Source organism: Carassius gibelio, chromosome B1, assembly GCF_023724105.1.
Source record: "Carassius gibelio isolate Cgi1373 ecotype wild population from Czech Republic chromosome B1, carGib1.2-hapl.c, whole genome shotgun sequence".
NCBI classification, from domain to species: domain Eukaryota; kingdom Metazoa; phylum Chordata; class Actinopteri; order Cypriniformes; family Cyprinidae; genus Carassius; species Carassius gibelio.
Window position 1 is genome coordinate 33,625,555 of NC_068396.1, and position 13,071 is coordinate 33,638,625.

General features: G+C 37.3%; 3 protein-coding genes across 3 annotated transcripts in view; all 3 read right to left on the bottom strand.

The window, feature by feature from the left end:
* LOC127949455 (zinc finger protein 664) overlaps positions 1-6,239 on the bottom strand; it is an 80,593-nt gene extending 74,354 nt beyond the window's left edge. Inside the window, exon 1 of the mRNA XM_052546787.1 lies at positions 6,217-6,239. The gene's annotated coding sequence lies outside the window, so the exon portion shown is untranslated. The remainder of the gene's footprint in view (positions 1-6,216) is intronic.
* The window catches only part of LOC127949471 (zinc finger protein 501), a 167,043-nt gene that overhangs the window by 42,681 nt on the left and 111,291 nt on the right, over positions 1-13,071 (bottom strand). The window lies entirely within an intron of this gene.
* The window catches only part of LOC127949529 (zinc finger and SCAN domain-containing protein 31), a 47,850-nt gene that overhangs the window by 5,773 nt on the left and 29,006 nt on the right, over positions 1-13,071 (bottom strand). Inside the window, exon 2 of the mRNA XM_052546982.1 lies at positions 5,591-5,758. Coding sequence (XP_052402942.1) covers positions 5,591-5,758 — 168 coding nt within the window. The remainder of the gene's footprint in view (positions 1-5,590; positions 5,759-13,071) is intronic.

Below are 13,071 nucleotides of genomic sequence, written 5' to 3' on the forward strand. Positions count from 1 at the left end.
GGCGGAGGTTAGTCAAAAAACTGTTTTAGTGACGTCATTACTGCAGGAACTAGAGGGATGTAGTCAAAACAGATTGTTTTTTGAAGGTAAATTCTGATAAATAAAATATCTCGCTTGGCATTGAACTTTGAGCTTCAGAATTTTACAGATATTATTTATACTCTAACAACAACATTACACACTAACTAAAGTTTAAAACATGGGATCACGAAGAACGGGACCTTTAAACATTAAATAATGGTTTCCTCAAGTGTGTTTTGGGACATATTACATTAGAATTTAGTGGCTTTAACAAAAACCATGATTAGAAGGCGACCAATTACCAGTAGAGACCAACAGGCGCTCTTACAGTTTCCATTAAAACCAATAAAATTTTCATTACAATAAGTAAAACCATTACAAATTAGGACTGAAATAAATGTATTAGCCTATTGTATCAACTAAAATTAACCCGTTGTAGTATCGCTGCGGTCTCTATATGAATGAATGGATATTCATGCCAGACGATGCAGAGTGATAAATAGCAGTGGACGCTCAGGCTATCGGGGTGTCCTGGGATTTTACCACAGTGCTATAGGCTACATGCCATGTAGCCTAGTGAGAGAGGCTAACAAAGGTAACATGATGTAACTGTTCACTTTTTTTCCTTTAAGCTTCTCCTCAACTGCCTTTATCTTTACGTCTTTTGCTTGCCAACATGAGCCACTCTCCTTCGGGAAAGTAAAAAAATTTTTTATCAGCAAATATAGATTGCATTAGCAACCCCTTTTGTTGGCCATCAACATTACTTAATCTGACACTTTTTCTTAAGCCGACTGCCATCAGATGGATTAGCGTCTGTTCTGGACTTCTCCAGAATGTCCAAGTGGCCAGTCTGCCTGATGAAGCTATGATGATTCCGGAGCAGCGTGCTTCTTCTTGTGGCTCTGAAAGCTCCATTTAAAAGCGAATCTCTCTCCGCAGATGGAGCAGCAGTAAGGTTTCTCTCCTGTATGTATTCGTTCATGGGTCTTCAGGGAAGTTGATACGGCGAAAGTCTTGTCACAAAGTGAGCATTTAAAAGGTTTTTCTCCTGTATGAGTCCTCTGGTGTAGTTTTACGTCATTTAGCTTATAGAAACTCTTTCCACAATTACTACAGGGATAAGGTCTTTCTCCGGTGTGACTTCTCTGATGAATTTTGAAAGCAAATGAACTAGCGAAGCTCTTCCCACAGTCGGAGCACAGGTACGGTTTCTCTCCAGTGTGAGTCCGCTCATGAGATTTTCTGTGAGTCGAATGATAGAAACGTTTCTCACAGTGTGAACACTGATACGGTTTGTCATCAGAGTGCATTTTTCGGTGTAACTTTAGAGAAGCAGAGTTTGTAAAAGTTTTCCCACATTCACTGCACTGAAACGGTCTTTCATTTTTGTGCATTAACACATGGTTCTTCAGACTGATTCCATATTTGAAGCTCTTCTCACAGTGAGGGCACTGATACGGTTTGTCATCAGAGTGCATTTTTTGGTGTACATTTAGTGACGCTAAGCTTCTAAAAGGTTTTCCACATTCATTGCACTGATACGGTCTCTCATTGCTGTGCGTGAGTATATGTCTCTTCAGATGATATGTCTGCCTGAAGCTCTTCTCACATTGAGGACACTTGTACGGTTTTTCACCCGTGTGAATTCTCTTATGACTTGAAAGATCTCGTTTATTGCGGAAATACTTGTTGCATTCGTTGCACTGAAGAGACTTTTCTTCGTGTGTCTTTATATGAGCTTTCATATTATAAGGAGTGGTGAAAAAATCCTTCCCGCACTGTTCGCAGCGAAACTCCTTCTTCACGCTGTGCTCTTTTGAATGAAGTCTCTTCTCTTTGAAGGTTGGAAAACTGATGTTGCATATGTTGCAGCTGAAGTCTTTCGGTTTTGTGTAGTTTATCTCCTGTGTTGCTAAATGACTATGCTTGCTCAATGTTTCTCCACAGTCTGTCACTGTCCATTGGTCTTTGGAAGTGGAGGCAGTTTCTCCATCAGAAGATGAACCAGCGTTGTCATCTGAAAGGAACAACATTTGAATAAAATATCTAACTTTTTCTATAATGTTCTCGGTTCCTTAGATGCAACAAATGCTATTCAGTCTTTTATAATTGGAGTGGCAAAGAGCATAATGAGGGGTGGTAGCTAGGTTTGACACAAAATCTGTATTCCTATTAATCGTGAAAATGATAAATTCCAACCAAATTTAATTCAGTGTTTGGAACAAAAATATGCATTACTGCACTGGCATTTTAAGGATTAACCGCATTTGAGCAGCAGCAGTTCAGACAAGTATGTTCTCAGTTAATGCATGAGCATGACCAGAAATGCATCGGCTATGTTAATGCAAATTTATGTATATGTAAACATATGAGAGCCCTTGAACAGGAATCGTCTCATGACGGGCCTATATTGTTACAAATCTGTATGCATTTCTTTCTTCTGTTGAACACAAAAAAAGATATTTTGAAAAATGCTGGGATCCGAACATTTGATGAGCACCATTGACTTCTATAGAAGGACAAAAAAAAACTACTATGGAAGTCAATGGTGCTCATCAGCTGTTCAGGTCCCAACATTTTTCAAAATATCTTTTGTGTTCAACATAGGAAGGTTATACAGGTCTGTAATGACATAAACGTAAGTAAATGATGACAAAATTTTAAATCTGGGAGCTATTCTTTTAAATTCTCACAATCCACCCATTCACAGTTATAACTTTGCTTTGCTGAACAAGAAATAAAACCTGAAAAATGTATCTGCTTGCAATAATCACGTCACTACTATAGTAAGCTTGTGACTGGTTAACGCGGTGCGAAATTTCACCCAAGTTCAGTTTTTTCAACTCCTGCGTTTTGATTGCACGAGTTGAAAAATCTGAACTTTTGTAAAATTTGGCACCAAACTCTCAATTTGTGTGGCGTCATTTGCGCTGAATTAAAATCAGCTCTGCTGATCATGGATTGCCCCAAAGAGAATCGTCACTACCTGCGTAACTGAACTTGAGAAACAAACACAACCGCTACATTTAAAGGGTTAGTTCGCCCAAAAATGAAAATTATGTCATTAATAACTCACCCTTATGCTGTTCCAAACATGTAAGGCCTCCTTTCATCTTCGGAACACAGTTTAAGATATTTTAGATTTAGTCCGAGAGCTCTCAGTGAACGAGTCAGTCTATTGTTCGTTATCTGGCTCGGCTTGGTGTTCATCACAGAAGTTCAGTCAGATACTGTTTGAGTGCATGAATTACTCCGGGATATTGGTTTGTTTGAACTCAGAGGGAGTGTCAGCCACATTAAAAAAGTTAACAGCTTAAGTCATTTGTGGGTTATTGCATATTAGAGATGCGAACCGTTTAAAACGATTCAGTTCGATTTGGTGAACTGAATGATTCGTTCATGAACCGGATATCCAGACTGCTTTGTTTTGAACTCTCTCTCACACAGACACGGAAGAGGAGACAATGCTGAATAAAGTCGTCGTTTTTGCTATTTTTGGACCAAAATGTATTTTCGACGCTTCAAAAAATTCCAACGGACCCTCTGATGTCACATGGACTACTTTGATGATGTTTTTCTTACCTTTCTGGACATGGACAGTATACCGTACACACAGTTTCAATGGAGGGACTGAGAGCTCTCGGACTAAATCTAAAATATCTTAAACTGTGTTCCGAAGATAAAAGGAGGCCTTACATGTTTGGAACAGCATAAGGGTGAGTTATTAATGACATAATTTTCATTTTTGGGTGAACTAACCCTTTAAATCCACACAGCCAGCGAAAGATCAAACGAGCGCTTTTTTTTAACAACCAGGTTTCGTTGTCCGTTGAGGAAATACAGACGTTCCTTTCATTGAGAGCAGAGAGATGTGGCGACGCGGAATGAAATGTACTGTATTTTCAGGAGTCACGGCAGTAGAGGCGGCGCAACAATAATGATACATGAATAATCCCACCTACTCTTAAACCATACTAAACTGACCAAACCAAGCTGAGCAGAGTCGTACCATGCAGTGGAAAAGCCTCTTAAGGGGGAGGAGCCTGCTAAACGATTTTAAAGTACCATGTCCATGGTAAATATCTATTTAGGAGTCTTAGACCTTTCCAACTACATATAGTTTGTCATGATTAGATTAAGCTGTATTAGTAATATTTTAAAGTAAATGTAACAGTTAAAGGCACAATATGTAAGTTTTTGCTGCTAGAGGTCGCATTTTCAAAACAATAACATAGGCAAAGCTTGATGCTTTTAGCTTGACACAGAAGAGCGTGCACTGTGCTTATTAGTTTTCTTCACATTCAAAAAGTATTCTCGTCACTTCATGGTGTTTTGGTTGAACCACTGATGGCAGATGGACTACCGTATTTTTCGGACTATAAGTCGCACCTGAGTATAAGTCGCATCAGTCCAGAAATAAGTCATGATGAGGGAAAAAACATATATAAATCGCACTGGACTATAAGTTGCATTTATTTAGAACCAAGAGAAAAATATTACCGACTACAGTCGCGAGAGGGCAGTCTATGCTGCTCAGTGTAGACTACAGGAGCACTGAGCAGCATTAGAGCGCCCTCTCGCAGCTGTAGACGGTAATGTTTCTTGGTTCATATCTCTTAGTTCATTTCTCTTGGTTCATATTAAATTAATTTTGATAAATAAGTCGCACCTGACTATAAGTCGCAGGACCAGCCAAACTATGATAAAAAGTGTGACTTATAGTCCAGAAAATACGGTATTCTGACAATTATTTTCATACTTTTCTGGACCTTGACAATGTATTTTTCTTGGTAGTCTATGGGACAAACAGAAGCCTCCCGGTTTTCACCCGGAATATCTTAAATCTTAAATCTTTATATCTTAAAAAAATGTTCCGAGGACAAACCAAGCTTTTACAGGTTTGGAACGACATGATTGTGAAACATTTTGGAGTGGAGTATCCATTTAAGGGGATTTAATAGCAATTCTGTTAATTCAGTATATCTGGTCATAAAAGGAAGAAACACACCTGAAGGAACAAAGTCATCATCCTCATCATTATTCTGATCTTCATAAACCTCCTCTTCCTCATCAGTGTTTTGTTCTTCCTCATCAGTGTGTTGTTCTTCCTTTACAGTGTGTTGTTCTTCATCATCAGTGTCTTGTTCTTCCTTTACAGAGTTTGGTTCTTCCTTAACGGTGATTTCTTCTCCTCTGCTCTCGATCAGGTTCCTGCAGTCCACCAGTTTGACGGAGCACATCTTCAGCGGCGTCTGCAGCATCTGCTGTTCTCCAGCGTTACAGTCAGAGGTTTGATCAGTGGATTCATGATCCTGAGCGTCAGTATAACAGAGTAAAGTGAGGCTGAGCTCTGAGTCCTGTGTGTCTCTGGATCTCTGATCTCTGACGCTCCAGACTGAATCCTGAGCTTCTGTCCCATCAGTCTCACGCACCCAAACCTGCTCCACATCCTGACAAACACAATCAGTAATATATCTAGTGAGAGTATGATTAACAATAAGACATCGATTCACACAACAATCAGTCCATATTAGCAGCTAAAGATGAAATGAAGATCTGTTCAAACCTCTCTGTTCAGTTTGTCTCCTCTTTCTCTCAGCTTTGCCTCCAGTGAAGCCACCTCTTTCTTCAGCTGACAGATTTCTGTGATGAAATCCTCAATATCCAGCATGGACAGATCAGTTCCTACTGATTTACAGCAGACCACATCCACCTGTGCTTTCATGCTCAACATCTGAACAAAAACACATTATAGTTAATATAATACGCATTTAAAATGGACTGACACTGAATTAAACTCAAAATGATTGAACAAGAGCTGAACTACATAGAAGATTGTTTGTATCATTACAACATTGAGCCAGGACAGATCAGGAATATTATAAAAAATGCTTCAGATATTCTGATTTCTGAATATCTGAACTGATTTCTATGTCTGATTTCTACCGAGTTTTAGTGTCTAGTTTTGAAAATTGTGTTAATATAAAAGCAATTGTTCACTACAAATATAATGGTTAAAACCTAGTGACTGAATTGCAACAACAGGACATGTTATGGTTAGCCTACGGTTATTTTTCATAAAGCTGGCGATTAAAAGCTTCATTCAAGCTCATTAGAACACTAGAGACAAAACAACAAGCACATACTCAGCCAAAAGGAATAACGTTAATGTAAAACAGACTAAACACTTACCGTCGGAGTGCTCCTTCAGTGGTTTTAACGAAGAACAAAAAGAAAGTTACAGCGCCTCCTACAGTACGAGCGATCGACACGAAGAGAGGACGCTCCGAGGGGTGTGGAGGGCTGCACCAAACATTTATTAATTTATTGAAAATGTCTCTCATTAAAAATACCAATGTATCTCGGTGGCGTGGCCAAGAGACGGATACTGTCGTAGTCAGTAAGTCGAGTAGAAATGACCGTTAATTTTGAATTAAGCGCCTACGAGGTTTTCTGAAAGAAAACGCGCGCAGAATCAGAGGAGCACAGTGTATGTAAATATATGATTTCGATTAAAAAAAAAAAAAACTTTTTTGTTTGCATGCACACACATAATCCTTGTCTAATATTTTATGTATAAACTTAAAGTTGATAGAGATAACGTTTTTATTTATATTGGAAATAAATGCTGTTCTTCGCTATTTCTTTTCATTCATGAATCTAAACAATGAATGTCATTTCCTTACTTAATAGCTAATTATTTGGAACAGTTTTCCAAACCATTCATACAGTTCCCCAAACAAAGACATTTCACCTGCTTTCTCAGTTTGCTCACAGTTTTCAGCATCATTTTGCACAGATTTAACCACGTTCTCATTTAACAGGGATACACAATATAATACCTCAAGAGTCACAAAATTAACTATTGATTGTCTAGACAGAGCAGAGAAAGTCTATCAGAAAACTAAAGAATATGGATATAACAAATGTTGTCTTGCAACTTGGCATGGATGCTGTTTTTATTTGTTTACTTACCGTAACTGACTGTATTTTCCAATGTGTGTTTACTGTATATTCAGTTGTTTGGTTTTGTTTACTGCTGAATTTTACTGTATTTGCACCCCTCTATTTATTTTGTATGCTGTAACGGTCATTGACTTGCAAAAGGATTCCTGTTTCACAAAAGGAGGTTCTTGTAACAATGTTTTGAATTGATCTCACAGGCATTGAAGTAGTGTGTGTATTTGACCACTTTCAGTTACAATATATTTATGTATTCTCTTTTCATGGTAATGCAACATGAAATGCCACAACAACAATCCAACAAACACAACAAAAATACATTCCATGACAAGAAGAACAAGAGTAGGATGAGGAAAAAAAATCTTATAAACTCCTTCCCCATTCTTATATTAAGAAAGTTACAAATTAGATGGACTCACCGACATGACAAAAAAAAAAAGACAATGCCAAAAAATAACAAAATAACCCAGAACAGATTTAATCTACTTTCAATTTTAAATTTTTTTAAAAGTATTAATTCTGCTTAAACAAAACTAAACAAACAAAAACAACAATAATGCAATAATGACAACTAATGCAATAATGACAACTATGACAATGGAAACAACGGCGTTGTTATAGTAAGATCACTTTGACAGGTTTGTGTGTCATCTGAGGCCAAAGTTTGAGTCTGACAAAAGATAATGAAGTTTGTACAAGTTGGTGTGTAGTTTAGATATTGTGTTTACAGTTGCAAGAAAATGGTTTATTTGTTTCATGAATTGTGTGTTAGCAATTGAGAAAAAACATACAAATAAAGGTCCATTTTTCATTGGATTTCCACAAACATTTTCATTACAAATGATTCCTTTTATTGACATAGGCCATGTTTTTATGAATGCTTTGGAAAATTGGGCCAAACGATTCAGTTCTAGTGTGTTAGCAATGGAGATAAAAACTGTACATTTTCTTTTTTTCTTTTTCTTTTTTATTGTCATCTTTGGAGTGATTTTATATATTTTACATTGTGTGTGTGTGTGTGTGTCCTGTTAAACTCTAGGGACAAAACATTCCCACAAAGAGGGCAATATCCCAAATTCTTGTCCTTGTGGGGAGATTTTTTCGGTCCCCATGTTTATAAATCATTACAAAATGAGGTGTTTTTTTGAAAATCTAAAAATGCAGAAGTTTTCTGTGAGGGGTAGGTTTACTTATTGGGGTGAGAGAAAATACAGTGTGTACAGTATGACAACCATTAAGCCTATGGAGAGTCCCCCCCCCAAAAAAAATGTGTGTGTGTATTTTCACGTGATCACCAATAGATGGCAATATTGACAGCCATAAAAAACCAACACAGACAGCTGAACATCAGTTAAAAAACCCCAGATGGATCGAATTGAAACAACTTGAACACACAAATAAAAGCATCTAAACACTAGACGGTAGCAGCAGCTCAGTCTGAACTAGTTACTTGAAGCGAGTATCTCAACAATTCACCGTCGACTGGCGCCTGAGAAATGAGCTGCAGAAGTCTCATAACGTTTCCGCTGGGTCAGAGTCCTTACATTAATCACTTCCTGCCCAAAGGTCATGTCAGCATCATCTTTATCTCAGTCTCTTGTCTCTGTTCTCTACTTCTATCTCTTCCCACTCAATCACACGTCCGCCCCTCAGATATGACATTGGCAGTGCTTTCTGCTGATATGTGCATTCATTTGTTCACTAACTCCCCGAAAATATTAAAGGTCTTGTCTTGCATTGATTATGTGTTAATTCCCTCTTTCAAAAGAAGCACACATGCATGCAATCTGTCAAAACTGCTGGAGAGGAAACATCTGCTCATCTGAAATCCAGCCCCCTCACTTATCCAAGAGACATAGAGACAGAGGAATGACTGCAGGGTGGGCCAAACGCTTAACTTTAATTCTCTCTGAGCCTTTTAGCTTTAATGTGGCAAAGCTTTTTTAAACGTAAATATTTACTGCATTAGTCAAATAAGAAACTGTTATTCTGCTCACACACACACACACACACACACACAGACACGTTTAACTCTAAATAAGGACATGTCACTCTTAATAACAGTTTTATTTGTATATGAATGTAATTACACTGACCCAAATCCTGCTCCTAAAAATGTTTTGCATTTCCAGGAAATTTAATGAGGATGTTTATCTAGAGCACACATACCAATAAATGACTTAAAAAAATCTCTTCTGCTCATCAAGGATGCATTTATTTGATTAAAAAATACAGTAAAAAATTTGAAATATTATTATAATTTAAAATAACTGTTTTCTCTGTGAATCTCTTTAAAAGTGTAATTTATTCCTGTGCTCACAGCTGTATTTTCATCATCATTCCGCCAGTCTTCAGTGTCACACGATCTTCAGAAATCATGAAAAAATTATGATTTTTACTGCTCGAGAAACATTTCTGATTATTATTATTGCTGATTGTGGAAACAGTGATGCATGTCATTTTCCAGGATTCTTTGATGATTACAAAGTTCAAAAGAACAGCATTTATTTGAAATAGAAATCTTTTGTTACATTCTACATTTCTGAACTGTTATTTTGGATACATTTAATTTGGCTTTTCTTAATAAAAAGCTTAATTTCATGAAAAAAAAGATCTTACTGACCCCAAACTTTTGACCTGTAGTAAGTAGCCGGTGTTCAACAAGGAGGGCATGAGAGGAAGTGGAAGCATTATTTCCCTTTTATTCACTGTGTCTGGGCAGGAAGTTACCGATTATGTGTTTTGGGAGTGTTTCCTAAAGGAATAGGTGGAGTGACTTTGGTTTCCACCTGGAACAAACTGATAATCACATTAAAATCAACTCGTTGACACCTGCGAGCGGCTTTAACAACTCTGTGTACTGTGATGTCTTATTCAGGATCTCAAACGGAACACTGCAGGAATGTTACAGTGACTGTATAAAGCTTATGAATATCTGAGGCAAAAACAGGTCTGATCATAATTGTTGCGTGTTGCTAAGTAACTGTGTAAGCACTGACTCTGCAATTCTCTCTAGTAAGATTAACGCTGTGTCACATGATCAATCAACTGTGCGTTACCATGGTTACTGTTTCCGCTCAAATAAACAGATAAGAGAGGAAGTGAAGGTGTCACTTTGATGTGTCAGAGAGTCATTCATACACGTTTAAAGAATCTCACACATATCAAAGAAGCTGAGAACAACAACAGGAACAAACCTCTATGTAAACAGACAGCATATAAACCGAAGTGGAACGTTTATACATACAAAACCACAGCGGCTTCAATAGACAGAAAACCCTGTGTGGAAAAAACTGATCTGCTTCCAAACCCCAAATCATATGGTATTATGTATGTATTTCTGTCTGTTCCGTGTGTGAGTGTGTTTGTGAAGAGTATCAATCACACCCAGATGAGCTGAGGAAAATGTGTTCTAAGAATGTTTCAAACGTAGCATTTTGAAAATGTTACTTTTGAAAGCTCTCTGGACATTCCAAAAAAAAAACGAGTAGTAACATTTAAAAAAAAAAAGCTAAAAAGTTTCAGAAACAAAAACATTCCATGAATGATGTATCAACGCTGTTGTAAGAGCATTTTTAAAACCAAATAACTTCAAACATTCTATTAGCGTTACGTGAGAAAGAGAAGGTTTTGAAAAGTGTCACAAATGCAGCGAAGCGAAACACAGACGCTGATGTGTGTGAGAGCTGCATGTTTCAGGTTCACATCAGAATGGCACAAGCACATTTAGTTCACCTATAATGAAAGAGTCTGAGTGAACGGAAATTCCACCAGCACCTGTAATTAGGCTGGATGTTGTTCTTCTGTGTTTTCTTCCTAAAAAGGCTTTGTAGTGGAAGTTAAGAATGTTTTGTTGAGGTTTTTAGATTTTGACTCAATACGGAATAATGCTTTTATAAATATGAATAAAAAATATATATGCAAGTGGCATGCAGTTGGGTAAACTTGCTCTGTTTGTGGTGTTGATCGCTTCTGTCAGTCGGACAGAAGTCGGACTAAGGTTCTTCAGAAAGTAACACAGTTAGACACTTGCTGTCTCGGCTGTTTACACTGACGTCGTTGAGAACTTAAAACCTCATCAGCACAAACTCAGCTGACCCATGATTCTCTGGTTGAAAATATATTCAGTGTAAATGAAGCCAAATAAAAAAGAGACAATACCCTGCACCTTTTTCCCATCACGAGTGCACTGTCAAAGTAAATATATATTCTAGGAGTGTTATACTAGTGTACCTATTAGGTTATAAATATGTTACTTCTGAATGTTCTCAAAACTAATCGTAAAAAACTAACATCCAACTAATGCATTTTAGAAAAACATGCTTCAATAAAGTATTTGTGTCGATTTTTTAGAACATTAGTAAAGAGAGAAATTTAAATAAGAATTTCACTGGAAGAAGGTTAGTTTCCTGTTTGCTGTGAATGTCCTCATTACAAAGTGAGATATACTGACGAGCGGCTTGTGAAGATATGATGTGTTGTTGTTGTTAGTTGAAAAAGGCTCATAAATGGTTCAGATGATGTTGTCTTCAGATGAAGTCTAATGATGGGTTGGTTTAGGAGTCAAAGGTTAAATTAGAAGATAGAAAAAAATCATGCACCTGATAGAAAAACAATGAGATTGTGTCCATCAATGGTCAGATGCTCATATTCTCACTTTGACCTGTCAGTCACATCGGAAGGAAATACCAAACATCCTGCATCTCAGGGTGTTAGATTATCAGAGATTGTCAAAGTCTGTCAGACCTCACACCTGAAGACTGAAAGACAACACGTCAGAAACTTTCTAAGAAATTACTCTTAAGAGTTGTTCTAGTGAATCACTTATACACATATAGAACCCTATTTGATGGGAATAACATTAGTGTTGTTTGAAAACTCATAGGACCTTATTGAGTGCACTCATTCAATCCCACAATACACTGCAACCTATACAAGCTACTTCTCAAAATGAACTCTCATAATCGACATGGCAGATCTCAGCGCTGATTCATCATCGAAGTCTTCTGTGCGCTGGAGTGTGTGCAGATGATTGTGGGTGAAGCCAAGGATACACTTACAGGGTTCCTTCCAAGGATCCTTTAAATATAGTTCATTCGTGCCTCCCACTTATCAGCAGAAGTATTTTCCCTTCTCTTCATAGTCTCAAAAACTAGGGAATACCCATAATGCACTGCAAGGTTCATGCTGAATGAATTGTAATTAATACTTCTAGCTGGCTGTGCATGGGATATGATGATTGTTTGATATCCAGAAATGTTCCAAATGAAATTGCTTAACACAATAACTATTTACTATTTATTTTAAATAAAATAATAATAATAATACAAATAATCACAAACTTATTGGTTCGTTAAAGTCTGAAATGATTTCAACTTCATCAAAGAGTGATGTTTAGTGAATCACGTAAATATTACATTGGATTCAAACAAAGAAACAACAGCTGTGTTGGTAAAGCACACTTTATTTGTTACAGCACAATATGAGGGAATTTGCATAACTGTAGTTCTCTTTTAACTTTTGTAATGCTTTTTCCTTTCTGACTGTCTTACAGATATAGATGAGTGTGTGACAGATCCGGGTCTGTGTGGTGATGACGCTCAGTGTTTCAATACACCTGGAAGTTACTACTGCAACTGTAATGAAAGATTTCGATCAACAAAAGCTAATTTCACAGCAACATCGGGAGAGTGTAGGGGTATGAGAGAGGATTTGGGGATAAAAGAATCCACTGCTTTTCTCATTTCGCTGTTAATCAAACCAAAGAACATCTTTACAATTTAGAAATCACATTTTTTTTGTTTGTATGAAAAAACTAAGAAATTCATACAGGTTTACAACAACGTGAGGTTGAGTAAATGATGACAGTATCATGGACAATGATGACCATTTGATTGGCAAACCAAATTCAAACTTGACCTTTCAATCTCTAATGGTAATACAAGGAATGATTGGCGCTTCAGTCAATCTATTCCACAGCCAATCACAGGCCCCCTCCTTTCTCTGGCCCCGGGGCCACAGCCCTATTGTGAATCCAGACCTGGCGACAGTGACAAGGAGCCAAAACTCCATCGGTGACAGAAT